General features: G+C 45.8%; 1 protein-coding gene across 1 annotated transcript in view; it reads right to left on the bottom strand.

Annotated features, from left to right (window-relative positions):
• Window positions 1-15,570, bottom strand: part of LOC124722993 (U-scoloptoxin(01)-Er1a-like) — a 98,258-nt gene that overhangs the window by 16,519 nt on the left and 66,169 nt on the right. The window contains exon 2 of the mRNA XM_047248164.1: window positions 13,575-13,759. Coding sequence (XP_047104120.1) covers window positions 13,575-13,759 — 185 coding nt within the window. The remainder of the gene's footprint in view (window positions 1-13,574; window positions 13,760-15,570) is intronic.

Raw genomic sequence — 15,570 nt, 5'->3', positions numbered from 1 at the left:
ACGGCCTATACAACACTCTACATAACAGCTTAGGATTGTCGGTATATCATGCACGCTGTTCTGGAGCAGTTCCACAGCGGGTTCTTCCGAAGGTATGTGGCGTTGTCGTTTACATATAACTCCCGTTAATTACAGGTGCAGAGCTCACGTTCAATAACGTCCATGATGCGTTCAGATCAGAGGAATTTGATAACTACAACATCAATGTGAATGCTCCTCAAAACTTTGCGGCACGATTTAAGCCTTATGCCACAGAAAATTATCATGACGCTTGTTGAGGAGGTCCTCACAATAGTAGAATATTTGATGTGAAATGACTGTATGTGGGGACTTGAGAAATTCTACAAGCGTGCTAGGTTGTAGGACATTGTGTTCTGCACTTCTTGTCAGACAGTCGAGCAGCATGAATCGTGACGCATGGAGGCTCTGTGTTAAGAGGCAACTTGCGTATAGGACTGGCACAAGAAAGCACCCGAAGTGCGGACGCGTGTGTCATCTGCACAGTGTTTTGAGGTGACCATGTCCGGCTGGCAGGCGCCAGTGGTGCGGAAACTCTCTGAAAGACGGGGCAGCCTGGAAGCACTCTTCGGTGCAGTGTTTGTTACAGTAAAGCCACAGTTGTTCACATGCTATCTCAGCAATGGTGACAGTTGTTTAAACATTAAGTATGAGCATAGCAAAGGTGGACTTAAATTTAGAGCAAGTCAGCTCTGACTTTCGAACGTAAGGTAACTGGTATGGGGTAAAGTGTTTAAATGTGACGTCAGATGGTAGGGGAATTTTTGAAACACACCTGCCGCACTGTTTTTAAACTAAGTCAAGTGAAGTGGAACGTCATAGGGAAACACATGATATTTGAATTTCTCGTCATTTTCAAATTAACACAAGCGACCTGGCAACCATGCAGCCTGCACTCATATCCTCTGGTCTGCCATTTTGGATTGTGATATTACAGCGCTGAGGAAAACGCAGGAAATCTGAAAACCATGCCACCTGCACCCGAATCCACAACTTCATTATCCTCGTTAGCCATCTAGTGTTTTTATGAATTTCACACCAACAGGACAATGCCTATACTGGCTTTTTTGAATTTCGACCATCTTACACTGGACTCGTAGAGGTGACATCATAGGAGTGGGGAAAACGCTACATTGTTTGAAAACTACGACAAATTATGAATATCTTGCCATTTTATACATAGGGTAATAGGCACATTTCGAATTTCTGTCCACATTTTTTCTATTTTCCACCATTTTACGTACAGAGCGATTTTCCTATATCAGAGAGATGGACGGGAGAAATCTGGCAACAGCACATGATGTCATAGGGGTGAGGAGGACATTGGGCAACAATACAGACTGCAAACTTACCGATATAGCCCGACTACTCATTTTTCTAATGCTTTGGAGAGGTACAACGGTGTTACTACTGACATTATTGTGCAGATTGGGTATGATTTTCGGTCATAACTGGTAGTAATTGAGGGAATTCTGACTGCATGACAGCATATCAGGGACATCTTGTGTGCTGATGTGCTACCTCTGATGGGACAGTATAGTGGTGCCATTTTTCAACAAGACAATGCTCGTCCACTCATGGCATCTATCCCTATGAACTGTCTGCGTGATTCTGAGGTGCTCCTGTGGCCACCAGTATCCCTAGAACAGTCGTCGATAGAACATGTGTGGTACCAGCTTGGAGGCCATCTCGATCCCAGTGCCATTGCTCACAATATCAAGAACCATTTACAACAGTTGATGCCCACTTGTCTCAGGAGAGAAAACAACGGCTTTATGTCACCATTCGCAACCGAATCAGTGTAGACATCCACGCCAAGTGGTGTGCAATGTCATACTGATAAGCAGACTCACACTCTCAAGGTCATTGTAAATTTGACTCGATTTTGTAACCACTGAAATGACATCACATATTCCCTCAACCGGAAAAGTTTAATTTCGTTTCCCCTTTCCTTTCTGGGTGCTTCATTATTTTTGTCAGGCAGTGTATGTTTTGCCACGTAGGCACGGAATTTGGTATAGCCCGCCATTCCATAAAGAGAGGTCATCTTTTATGGTCCCCTGCAATGCCCGTGTTTTATTAGGAGCGCAAAAGACAGGTTTTATTCAGTGCTTTTCCAGTATGTGTCTGATGTTTTCCAGTAGGATGCCGGTGTGCAGTATAAAGAAAATGGGGCTGCCTCTTTCTCCATAACTTCGTCTATTCTACAGTTTCTACTGTAGTGGTAGGGGCACAGAGAGCATCTGATTTGTCATCTCGATTAGTAGTATTTCCACAACACTGAAGATGCTGTTTATACATCCATTTATAAAATATTACAAGCCTTAAATAATAAAATATCGCCGTTGGAAATTTTTGTGGTCTTTATGAGGCATTTGATTGTATAGGTCATAGAATGAAATTTTCACTCTACAGCGGAGTGGAAGGTAGGAGACGAGGTACTGGCGGAATGAAGGCTGTGAGGACGGGGCGTGAGTCGTGCTTGGGTAGCTCAGTCGGTGGAGCACTTGCGCGCGAAAGGTAAAGGTCCCGAGTTCGAGTCTCGGTCCGGCACACAGTTTTTATCCGCCAGGAAGTTTTGTATAGGTCGTGTTACACTCTTAGAGAAATTCAAGCATCATGGAAGCAATGGTTTTACACACAACTGATTTGAATTGTACTTAAAAATAGAATGCAAAACGTTGTGCTGGATAATTAAAACAATGTTGGAAGGTTAGAATTTCCTTTTATTGACCGTGAAAAACCAAAATCAGAAAGTGAGTCCCACAGCGTTCAATTAGGGGTCCGCTCGTTTTCTTCATATATGTGAATGACCTTCCACTTAAGTTTCAAAAAACGGAATTGTTACTTTTTGCAGAAGATGCTAATGTTGCAGTAGATACCATACTACCATAGCCAGGGCATCATGCCGGGGTCACCGGCGACAGATGCAGCGCCTCTTCGACCGCCAATGCAGGCCCTCAGGCTCGGACCATATACGGAGCGGCCTGAGAGAGGAAAGTGTGTAAGTCGGCCGTGCACCCCCTAGAGGTCAGTTCTTCAGCACACCTGATGATGAAGACATATCTGATAGCCGAAATATTGTGCCTAATGGACACTATAAACTTGAAGTACACTCTTGGACTGTTCGATGAATTAATAATTACTTTCCCTGTTGAATATGCTGAAGTATTGAAGTGGTGGAACGAAGGCCAGTTTTTCTCTTTAGTACAGCTCTGACAAATGTCGGTACGCCGTATCGAATGGATCATTCACATTGTACAAAGTAAACATGCTGAACACATTCTATGGTGGGTAATGTCAGACATATATTAAAACTCAGATTGGACCATTACATTATCTAGAAATAAGTTACATGTCCGATACTCCATCAACGATTGATGGTTTATATCTGCCTGAATGACTTATTAGGATCCTGTGTGTAGATGACGCTCCATGATTCAAAAGCTTGACATGACTCGTTGTGGTACACCAGCAACCCTCCACACCAGCTTCAAAATCTATGGCATGGTGGGCAAGCTAACTGCCTAGGGAATCCAACTGCCAGGATTGGAATAATGTCGAGAGATCGTTGTGCATGAGTACAGTCCACTGCAGAGGTGAAATGGATTATCCCATGTCATAACAAAACCAGACTATAAGAACTTGTCGCTTGAGCCTAGCAGTATCTTGTTTTCAAGTGCTGTCTTCAGCAAGGCCTACTCTGTGCCATTCAGTAGTCCTATTTAGGCCATTCGGCTTTGTCTATATCTAGCTGCATCATCTGCTAGCTGCTGGCCTGTGAGGCGCTGCTACATCTGATGCTACGGGGCATGAGCTGGGACGAATAAGAGGGGCCACCTTGTGGGATGACCTCAGCTGGTTTCTGGGCATCTTCAAGGGGTCTTGGGTTTGGGTCCAGTACACCAGTGCACCTTGCGACTAGTCAACTGCCGGGACAGTATGGCAGTTTTATACCTGAGCCTGCTGCTTCTGTAACCCTGATGTCAGCCTGACCGCTGCGAGGAAGTCAGCCATCCTTCGCTTTCGCCTGATGTGATCCAAGCACGTGGATGGTTGCTTTGCTGAGGTAGTCTCTGTTGGCTGGGGGTCAAAGGACGCCACCGAGTCACCACCTTCAAGTCACCCTACTAGCGTCTCATTAAATAAACTGGTGGTCCATGTTCCCATCTGGCGAAGCAGCAGACTCTTGTGTCCATCTCAGCAAAAAAATAAAAAATAAAAAACCATAAGCCAGGTGATGAAAAACACCTCAATATTTAGGTGATCTTGCACTAGAAGACGTATTGAGTTCGGTGTATTGGAGAAGACGCCACCTTGGACCTCTGCGAGGAGAAGTTGCCTTACTGTTAGAACACGGCCAGGGCTGTGAAGATGCTGACACGATGGGCAAGATGGACCAATGCTATCAACAGTCATGCGTTATGCCTTGATCCTGTTGTTTCAGAAACAGTAGCGGACCAGGCTTTCGTACACACAGTGTAACAGAATGACGCTTTCAAAATTTGGGATATTGTAGAGGTGACATTCAGAACGTTTTGATATAATGAACCTATAGCGAGAAATGTGAAATTAAGTTTGTACAGCAGTAGGAGATATTTGACCTATCACTTTGTTGCCGGCTGGAGTGGCCGAGCGGTTAAAGGCGCTACAGTCTGGAACCGCACGACCACTACGGTCGCAGGTTCGAATCCTGCCTCGGGCATGGATGTGTGTGATGTCCTTAGGTTAGTTAGGTTTAAGTAGTTCTAAGTTCTAGGGGACTTATGACCACAGCAGTTGAGTCCCATAGTGCTCAGAGCCATTTGAACCATTTATCACTTTGTTAAGTACCCTTCCATCCACGGACGTTATGTTATTACTGCGAATGGAAGATTGTAATCACATAACTACAGTAATCTGTCTAAAGCCAGTGTACTGGAAGTTGTGTCCGTTGTACTTTTCGTCCTCCAGTTCACTCACTTCACCCACTGGCGCTGTGTTGCAAACATGCAGTTAGTCAATGTGAGACAGTGTACAGTTGTCTGCTTATGTGGTTATGGTCCGTACTGTAGTTAATTTCCGACTTCATGGAGGGTAGGTAATTTACACATTTGGAGAGCTTGCTAATCTGCATTTTTGTTATGGCGAATCTCTCGGGAATGCCAGTGGAGCTTTTCGGTTGTACACAGGAAAGTACCCAAACATACAACTTCCTAGCATCCCATTATTCGTTAGAGTTGATCGTCGACTGAGGAAGAGAGGAGCCGTGTCAGGTGATACACAACAGGAAGGCACTAGGGGGACACGATCTGCTGAATTTGAGGAAGACGTGATGGAACATTTAGCTACCACTTCACGCGGAAGCTCACGTTTAATTGCCCACGCAATGCACGTAGATTACATGAGTGTCTGTTGGGTTTTTCATGATGCGCTTCTACATCCATTCCCTTGATCACCCAGTCTAAACTATGGGTCAGCCTGAGTTTGAACCTTGGCAGCAATTCTCACAGTTGTTCCTTCGACAGTGTGCCGCTGCCCCACTTTCCCAGACCTCGTGCTGTTTAGCGATGAGTCAAGGAAGAGTATTTTTAATTCCCACAATATCCAGCAATGGACTGTTGATAATCCACGCACTATCCTTACGAGAAGTTACCCGGTGTGATTATCAGTAAACAATTGAGATGTAGTTCTTGAGGATCACCTTCTTGAGCCACACGTCTTACCAGATCGTTTGAATGGTTCACATTATTTGCACTTTCTGGAGTATGCCTTGCCTGAATTTCTGGAGGACGTTCCCTTTGCAATTACGTGGCAATTTGGTCGTCAGGCCAGAGCATACCCAACACACAACTTCAGACAGAGAGTAACTAGAAGCGGACGTGCAATTCCTTGGCCTTCGTGCTCCCCTACAACGAACCCCCCGCCCGTGTCACGCCATCTCTAGAATATATCCTCTGGGGTATTAAGTGCCTTGTGTACTCAACATTAATAGGAAAAGTTAGTGAGCTTATTGAGCATCTTTACACCATTTCACCATCTGATACCATCAGAGGGGAGTGTGGAATCTGACAGAGAATCAGACAAAACATAGTTCGTCATTGCGCACTAGGTAAGGAAGTTGATCAGCACATTGAACATGCCAATGATTTGCAATATCTGATTGTGCTGTACTGTTTCGCCAGTAAAATTTTTCCAAACTACAGTAGTCTGGTTTTTCATTTAGCTTACTAAGTGCATAGTAAGTGCATAGTTATGCAGAAACTTTTATTTCACATTTATGGCTATAGGTTCCTTATATAAACGTTTCGAATTATATCTACAATTTTTAAAACATCATTTTGTTAAACCTTGTATACCGCCAGCTTTAGTCAAGCATCAGGGAGTCACGACCAGGGCCCAGCTATGAGTGGAGGTTTTACGCTAGTCTATGGTTCAAGATGGGTCAGCAAGCTCCCACCACCGACCATTGCCTCCATTTGCTGCAGCCTTTCTATCAGCATTAAGTCTAAGTGTTGCTGACTTTGTGCCTTCCGACCTGTGGGCCACATGCTGGCTAGCCTCCAACTGCTGTTGGCCGCAAATTCGAGGTCCATGGTTCAGTGTAAACCATCAAACCGTTCCTGTCCGTCACTGCCTATATGAGCAAACGTTGTATCTCATTGTCACCGCGTATGAGATGTAACGTTGTTTCTGTCAGTAACCGCCAGTGTCGTCAAACACTTCCTGATTGTTTTCTCTTGTGCCGGCACACATCACCACTGTGAGCCACTGCCATCCGCACTGGGATCCAAAGTTTGATTTTGCACGCACAGCGTGTCCTGAACCGAGTTGTGCATGCGTGCCAGACGGTGAAGCTATCTACACCGGCTGACTTTCGCTGCCTTGCGTTTGGTCCTGTCAGCGACATGGCGGACTGCTGACCACACTACTTTCCCAAGCCGCTGTCCGTTGCTCAGGGCGGCGCCGCACTCTGACATGACAAGAGCCTGCTTGATAACCTAAGAACGCCGGTGCCTTGAAGGGAGCTGATCGCCGCCCTGCACTATCACGATTGTTGTAGTTTGCTATGGAATAAAAATAATACTAATAATACTTAACATTGCTCTTTTCATAGCGGAACACTGGTCGACCACCTGATCCACGTGCCACACCACCACAACCACGCCTCGCGTGGAGAGCTACAGGCCTGCCTGACTGCTAACAGTCCAGTTTCACCAGCGTCTATAGAGGTCTCAGAAGTATTGCTGCCATGGACGACTGGATCAAGTATAACATCACCAGCTCTAGCTTGCAGCATCAAGAATGCTTGGGGAGAGTGAATTCATTGTTTCTCCCTATCCTGTTTCGTGTCTGGTGACGAATAACAAGACATCATAGAAACACGATGGTGGAATCTATGAATTCAGAAGAAACTGCCCATCTGTCACTATTCCGTGGAATGAAAAGGAATACTTAAAACTTCCGTTTTCATGACGAAATGGTGGTCAATCATGTGGTAACCACCTGCATACCACTGCAATCTTGTGTAGGGCGGCGAGCTATATGCCTATCTCACCACTAGCAGTCCAGCTGCAGTCACCTACCATAGAGGTCATCCACCCTGACCTATATAAAAAATGATGTTTTTAATGAACCACTTCTGATTCCACAACAGCTAAGGAATTGGTAGTATGCACACATCGACTTGGGTATCATCCTAAAAATAATAGTTCTGCATTTACTGAACTGCGGCAGGCTAATCTGTATGCCAATTTCACCGGCCGAAGTGGCCGTGCGGTTAAAGGCGCTGCAGTCTGGAACCGCGAGACCGCTACGGTCGCAGGTTCGAATCCTGCCTCGGGCATGGATGTTTGTGATGTCCTTAGGTTAGTTAGGTTTAACTAGTTCTAAGTTCTAGGGGACTAATGACCTCAGCAGTTGAGTCCCATAGTGCTCAGAGCCATTTGAACCATTTTGTATGCCAATTTCATTTCCTTTTTCATTTAATGTTGTGCTGAACTCACTCGTTGTTGGAAGGTTTTCGTGTGCATGAGAAAACACAGTGCGTAGGATGTGATACGACCGGATACGGAATGTGGAGATAAAAACGAGTCTTTGGTGAGAGAGCGGGCTGGTAGCTCAGATGCTGACTTCATGGAAGTGAGGATGTCAGAGCAGAGCATGGGGTAGGGGTTATTGTGTATCTTTTGCCCCGGCATGCCCAGTGGCTGAAATAGGGCTAGGGAGCAGCAGGAGAGCGCAGCTTTTTCGTGTTTTTCAAGTGGTCTTTGCAGATAGCCATACGACGCTTTTTGGAAGAAAACACAGCCTACAGAAATGATGGCCTAGCTTCGTGCATTGCTCTCTGAATTTCAGGGGGCTTCTAACGCAAGGCTAGTTGCTGCTCACGAAAATGTGCCATTGGTACTTTACTCAGTGACATCACGGAGACACCGCTGAAGCAGCAATTTTTTAGTTATAGGAGGGAGTTTTGTGGTGTGATTGGCATCAAATGCGACGCATGCAGGATTCAACACGTAGAAAATGCCTCGCTATTGGACCACTATTTTCTGCATCTTACACCACTGGCGAGCAGGCACAGTTTCGCGGGAAAAGAAAGCTGGGCGTTAGAATCCATGAAAAAGTCTAGGGGATTACTTCTGAAGACGTGGAGGAGTGCACTGCTTAAGATTTTTTCAGAAGACGTGCAAGTATTCTTCATGTAGACGGACTTCTTCGGAGAACGCAGTAGTATTCGGATGTAAAAGAATTTTTAGAAGATGTGGTAGAGTTCATACACAGACGTAACAAGTGCGGATATTGAGTTATCACGGATGTGTACCTGTGCGCATCTTGTGCATGTCAGCTGCGTACGTGGGAGACAGAGATCAACACCACATAGCAAACGAGCCGGCAATGCAGCTGGACCAGTAGCAACACACCCTCGTCTTCAAAAAATGGCTCTGAGCACTATGGGACTTAACATCTGAGGTCATCAGTCCCCTAGACTTAGAACTACTTAAACCTAACTAACCTAAGGACATCACACACATCCATGCCCGAAGCAGGATTCGAACCTGCGACCGTAGCAGCAGCGCGGTTCCGGACTGAAACACCTAGAACCACTCGGTCACAGCGGCCGCCACCCTCGTCTTCAAACAAGAGCCATGCGCACGACGGCAGTGTTTATCGCGGCGTTCGTGCATCATTATGGTGAGTAAAAATAGCAGCACCAATAGCTAGGGCATTCTTGGACCTCACTTGCATTTCTGTCTCAAATTCACCTTGGTGTGTCCGTTTTGAAATTAGTCACCTGGTCTAGAGTCACTGTCATGTAGAATTCACAAGCCTTGCAGTTCACCTTTTTATCGATATTACAGTCAGGAAGGCTTACTTTCTCGTTCAATCGAGTAACACTGTTACTCAATTAAAGCCATTAATTAGATTTCTAGCTTTTGTGTTTTAAATCAGTGCACATTTTCTCATAGTTTGTGCATACGATTGATGGTTTTGGTGAATAAATCATCGTATTTAAATGATATACTATTTCTGTTACACTCGTTTCACTTAATTATTGTTTGCATAAGTGTCCACTTTAGAGATCTACAGCTTGGGCCATTAAAATCAGCGTCATCTAGTAAAATTGTGCACATTAAACTCACAGCTTAGATCTTAAAAGCACGGACCTACTCACAATCAATTTTCTGGGTTAGGATAACCTTCCACGCGTGGGGATTTCGCTCCATGATTCTGTTTCACTGGAGCCAGAAGTGCTGCCAGTGTCATCGAGCGACTTCACGGGCCAGCATCGTCAACGCAGCGTGGTGATTGACAACAGTGTTTTGGCTGTATTCATTACAGTGGTTGACACTGTCTAGTCGATTAGCTTGGCGAGTTGGGCTGAAGGTTCAATTCTTGAAAGTGGACTCAGGCGACGATTTAAGGGAGTTTAGGGGGAAAACTAAAGAAACAAATGCTAGCTGGCACCCATTTAGTTGTGTGCAGTGTAATTTTCAGGGGCGTAGTGCTCCAAACACTTAAACTACAGTGGAGACCTGTGTTAAATATAAAAAGGCCTGAGCTTTATTACAGAGAATGTAGAGAGTTTGCAAGGTTGGCATTCAGGCGTAAGGATTAAGAATGGTTTGTGGAGTTTCTAAGTGTAATTAATATTAAGTCCTTTATTGTGGTATTTTTTGCTATTGATGTAGCTGTATGAGGTGGCGATGTAGCACACTGTACTCGCATTGGAAGGATGACTGTTCAAACCTTGCCCGGCCATCCATATTTGTGTTTTCCATGATTTCCCTTATTCGCCCCAGATAAATACCGAGAACGTTCCTTTGAAAAAGGCACAACTGATTTCCTTCTCCATCCTGTCATTATGCCAGGCTGTCGACGGGATGTTAAACTCTAATCGCTCTTCCTTCATTTCTTCCTACTGATGTAGACACAGGCTTCATAATGAGTAATGGGAAACAAGGGATTACCACTACAGAGGTGTTCAGTGTTTTCTAGGATGAGTGGCGTTTGTGAACAACCCGTTGACAGTTGCAAAGCTGGCTTGTTTGTCAGAGGGGCAATTGTTGGATATGGGCACGTTACATTGAGTTGGAGACGCGCAAACGGTTGTGCTGTATTATGACGAAATAAGAATTGCTCAGACATTTGAACTGCTGAGGAAAGGCTCGTTGCAGCGTTATAGGAGACAAAATAGTTGTAGATTTTATCGGGAGCAATTAACTACTGCATAACAAAGAGTGGGCGAATCTACAGAAAGTTTCGCGGATAGAATAAGGAAAATCAGTGTCAATAGATATGAGTCGACTGTAAGTGATCACACGAGTAAGATACTTCTGCAGGAAGCAGAACAAAGAGCGTTTGACACATACTATGGGTGTTACCTACCGATGTATCGATGAAGATAGGAGCTGAATTTTCGGAAGACTTTGCGGGAGCATTAGAAACGGCAACAGCCATAGTAGAAATAGACACAGTGACTCGTGTCCGCGATAGAAGTGTTTCCTTCCGCTGACGTCAGATGTTACCATCGTGGCTACATACGATGGGCTTCCCATTAGTCAATGAGTAGAAAATGTGCAAAGGTGCCCAGACGATAGTTTTTAAGGTGGGAGGACTAGATATGGGGTACGGAGTATTTTTGATTGAAAGACTAATGGTGACTTCGTGATTGGAAAGTACCCGTAAGTAAGGTGCTGTTCCAACACTTAAAAACCTGCGTCATACCGTGTTTTAAAACATTTTGTTGAAAAATAAAATATTTTTTTCCTTTCTCTGAGAGCTAAGAGGGTGCCTCCTCCCCTCACCCCCACCCTTGTCCCCAGGCGCCCTTGAAAATGTGGAAGGGCAGGATATCGAGAACGGGACTGTAGGCAGTATAGGGGACATGAGGGGACATGACAGGACGACACGGAATGGGAATAACCTGGCATTAGACCATACTGAGGTCTCTGGGGCCAGAGTGACGCTCCCAGTACATTTTAACATAACTGAATCGAGTGCAGAGGGGGAATTTTGCTTAAATTGCTTAATGGATGGAAGGAATCACAACTTTTTATTGGAAACAGGTGCGAACATGTCTGTGGTAAGACCGTATTTGATGGGAAAGAGAAGATTAGACCCACCATGGTATAATTTATGAGGAGTGGGTGGTAACGATGTGCTTTCGCTGGGATCGGCGATATTCGGTTTCCTTTTGGGGGCAACATTAATAGGAATGTTGCAAGTTTTGTCTCGTATAGGTGATGGCAACAACATGATATTACGGTTAGAGTCGTCTTACATCAGCAGTGATAGGTGTCAGTAAGTCACATTCATGTACGACATTCCCAACCATGGGCCATGGGTAAAATTTGAGTCGAATTGTATGGGGGCTAGATCGAAATGTTGTGGGTCCGCTCACATGTTGCTAAGGTTGTTTCGCGAACGCTGCTGAAGTTTAGCCCAATATGGTCCAGGCTGGACAGCTGGAGCATGGTCTACACCTTGGCCTCCAGGACCAGGTAGCCTCAGTCCTCTGTTTTTTCTACCTGGAGTCCTATCAGAAGAGAAGAGTACAGTACTACCGTTGATGAGGTTGAAGTGGAGCAGCGAACTTGTTAATCTATACGAGATGATCCAAGGGTGCTTGGAAGGGCCGGCCGGTGTGGCCTTGCAGTTCTAGGCGCTTCAGTCTGGAACCGCGTGACCGCTACGGTCGCAGGTTCGAATCCTGCCTCGGGCATGGATGTGTGTGATGTCCTTAGTTGGGTTAGGTTTAAGTAGATCTAAGTTCTAGGGGACTGATGACCACAGATGTTAAGTCCCATAGTACTCAGAGCCATTTGAACCCATTTTTTTTGCTTGGAAGGTTTCACAACTCACTGTAGAGACGACTGGGGTATTGCATCTAAATACGAGGACGACATACAAGAGCACAGTAAACTGTAACGCGTAACGGGCTAAAGGAGTATTTCATTTCTTGTTAACGTAGCCCGCGGCTGAAATTTGAACACAATTGATCTAGAAGTTCACATTTCAAACACACTTATACTAACTAGGACAATATTTCATACTCAAATCAGTATCGGATCATAACCATACATTCAAAATTACCTCCCAAATAGCTCGTTTGCGGGGCCACGTTTGTTGGAACGTTTCGTTTTCTATTACCGTGTTATTTATCCCGTGTTAATTTTTGATATTAATTATGATACACCTGACAATGAAATAAGCATTCAACTTTGTCAAATAATTTAAAATTTTCGTGTGTCAAATACAAGGATAAGAGTGATCCGAGATTGTCAGGCAACATACGAGGAGCGTTGAATAACTAATGCTACAATTTTTTTCTCTCTGCCAATTTCGGTTGAAAAAATACTGAATCTGTATCTGAGATCGAGGAATATACCCACTTCAGTCTCTGTTGCTTCATGAAGTTACGATAGATGGCGGCGCTACACGTAGCCCTCAAATTGGCGTCCGTAACGGAGGTGCGTTCCAAGCAGAGAACTGTCACTGAGATTTTATTTATTTTTTAATCGGAAACAAGAGTATCATATATATTCACAAGCGCTTGCAGAATGTCTACGGAGACTTGGCAGTGAACAAAAGCACGATAAGTCTGTGGGCGATGCGTCCGTGACCATCGCAACAAGGTCGCGCTAACTTGTCCGATCTCCCGCATGCAGGTCGCTCGCACACATCTGTGACTCCTGCAGTGTCAGAACGTGCGGAAATTCTGATTGGAGGCGATCGACGGATGACAATCAAACACCTCATTGCTCAACTGGATGTCTCTGTTGGTAGTGCTGACACATTCGTCCACCAGTTGGGGTACTGAAAGCAACGTAGGAGCATCGGTGCAGAATTGCTTGCGTCTTTACGAGACTGAAACGGAGATTATCTTGATAAACAGGTGTTCGCAGCCAAAAGAGTGCGGAATACTATAGCACATTGGAATCGTGAATAAAACCAACTTGCTTTCAGAAAAAAATAAATGTGTTGCATTAGTTACTGAACGCCCCTCATAAGACTGAGGTGGCAGGATTTCTTTGGATACAGAACTAGGCAAAGGGGATCAGCGTCTCGTTTACCTGGCAGGCAGCATCGACGTCTGCGTAGAGCCCCCAGGAGCGGCCGGCGCAGGAGAAGGCGGTGTGCGGCGGCGAGTGCAGCTGCGGGTAGAGTGGCGGGTCGCGCGGCAGGTGCAGCTCGTGGTAGGGGTCGCGCGGGGCCGGCAGCGGGAACAGGATCGACACGCCGCCCAGCACCGCCGGCGCTGCACACAGACGTTAGCACTCAGCCACTAGCGTGGTAGGTCATGTGCATTGCTAACTGTAGTAATGTAAACTTGGGAACGTCAAAAGAAAAACGCCAGCAACGATAGTAAATCACGAAATTTTACCTGCTGCGCGTATGCAATACAGCAGTAAGAATACTTGATTGAATTTGTAAGTGGTTTAGGGGTATACAGTGTGAGAAATGTAGAGCTCACAGCTACCAGCTCTGGTAGCAACAGTGAAATGGCAGGGCATGAGCTTGGACGACAGATATAATTACACTACTGGCCATTAAACTTGATCCACCACGAAGATGACGTGCTATAGACGCGACATTTAACCGACAGGAAGAAGATGCTGTGATATGCAAATGATTAGCTTTTCAGAGCATTCACACAAGGTTGGTGCCGGTGGCGACACCTACAACGTGCTGACATGAGGAAAGTTTCCAACCGATTTCTCATACACAAACAGCAGTTGACCGGCGTTGCCTGGTGAAACGTTGTTGTGATGCCTCGTGTAAGGAGAAGAAACGCTTACCATCACGTTTCCTACTTTGATAAACGTCGGATTGTAGCCTATCGCGATTGCGGTTTATCGTATCGCGACATTGCTGCTCGCGTTGGTCGAGATTCAATGACTGATAGCAGAATATGGAATCGGTGGGTTCCGGAGGGTAATACGGAACGCCGTGCTGGATCCCAACAGCCTCGTATCATTAAAACAGTCGACATGACAGGCATCTTATCCGCATAGTTGTAACGGATCGTGCAGCCACGTCTCGATCCCGGAGTCAACAGATGGGGACGTTTGCCAGACAACAACCATCTGCAGGAACAGTTCGACGACGTTTGCAGCAGCATGGACTATCAGCTCGGAGACCATGACTGTGGTTACCCTTGACGATAAATCACAGACAGGAGCGCCTGCGATGGTGTACTCGATGACGAACCTGGGTGCACGACCGAGCGAGGTGGCGCAGTGGTTAGACACTGGACTCGCATTCGGGAGGACGACGGTTCAATCCCGCGTCCGACCATCCTGATTTAGGTTTTCCGTGATTTCCCTAAATCGGTCCAGGCAAATGCCGGGATGGTTCATTTGAAAGGGCACGGCCGACTTCCTTCCCCATCCTTCCCTAATCCGATAAGACCGATGACTTCGCTGTCTGGTCTCCTTCCCCAAACAACCCAACCCAACCCAACCCAACCCTGGGTGCACGAATGGCAAAACGTCATTTTTTCTGATGAATCCAGGTTCTGTTTACAGCATCATGATGGTCGCATCCGTGTTTGGTGACATCGCGGTGAACGCACATTGGAAGCGTGTATTCGTCATCGCCATACTGTCGTATCACCCGGCGTGATGGTATGGAGTGCCACTGGTTACAGGTCTCGATCACCTCTTGTTCGCGTTGACGGCACTTTGAACAGTGGACGTTACATTTCAGACGTGTTACGACCAGTGGCTCTATCCTTCATTCGATATCTGCAAAACCCTACATTTCAGTAGGATAATGCACGACCGCATGTTGCAGGTCCTGTACGGGCCTCTCTGGATACAGAAAATGTTTGACTGCTGCTCTGGCCAGCACATTGTCCAGATGTCTCACCAATTGAAAACGTCTGGTCAATGGTGGCAGAGCAACTAGCTCCTCACAATATGCCAGTCACTACTCTTGATGAACTGTGGTATCGTGTTAGAGCTGCATGGGCAGCTGTACCTGTACACGTCATCCAAGCTCTGTTTGACTCAATGCCCAGGCGTATCAAGGCCGTTATTACGGCCAGAGGTGGTTGTTCTGGGTACT

Source organism: Schistocerca piceifrons, chromosome X (assembly GCF_021461385.2).
Source record: "Schistocerca piceifrons isolate TAMUIC-IGC-003096 chromosome X, iqSchPice1.1, whole genome shotgun sequence".
Taxonomy (NCBI): Eukaryota; Metazoa; Arthropoda; class Insecta; order Orthoptera; family Acrididae; genus Schistocerca; species Schistocerca piceifrons.
Note: the sequence above shows the minus strand (reverse complement) of the source record. Positions and strands in the feature narration are given on the sequence as shown.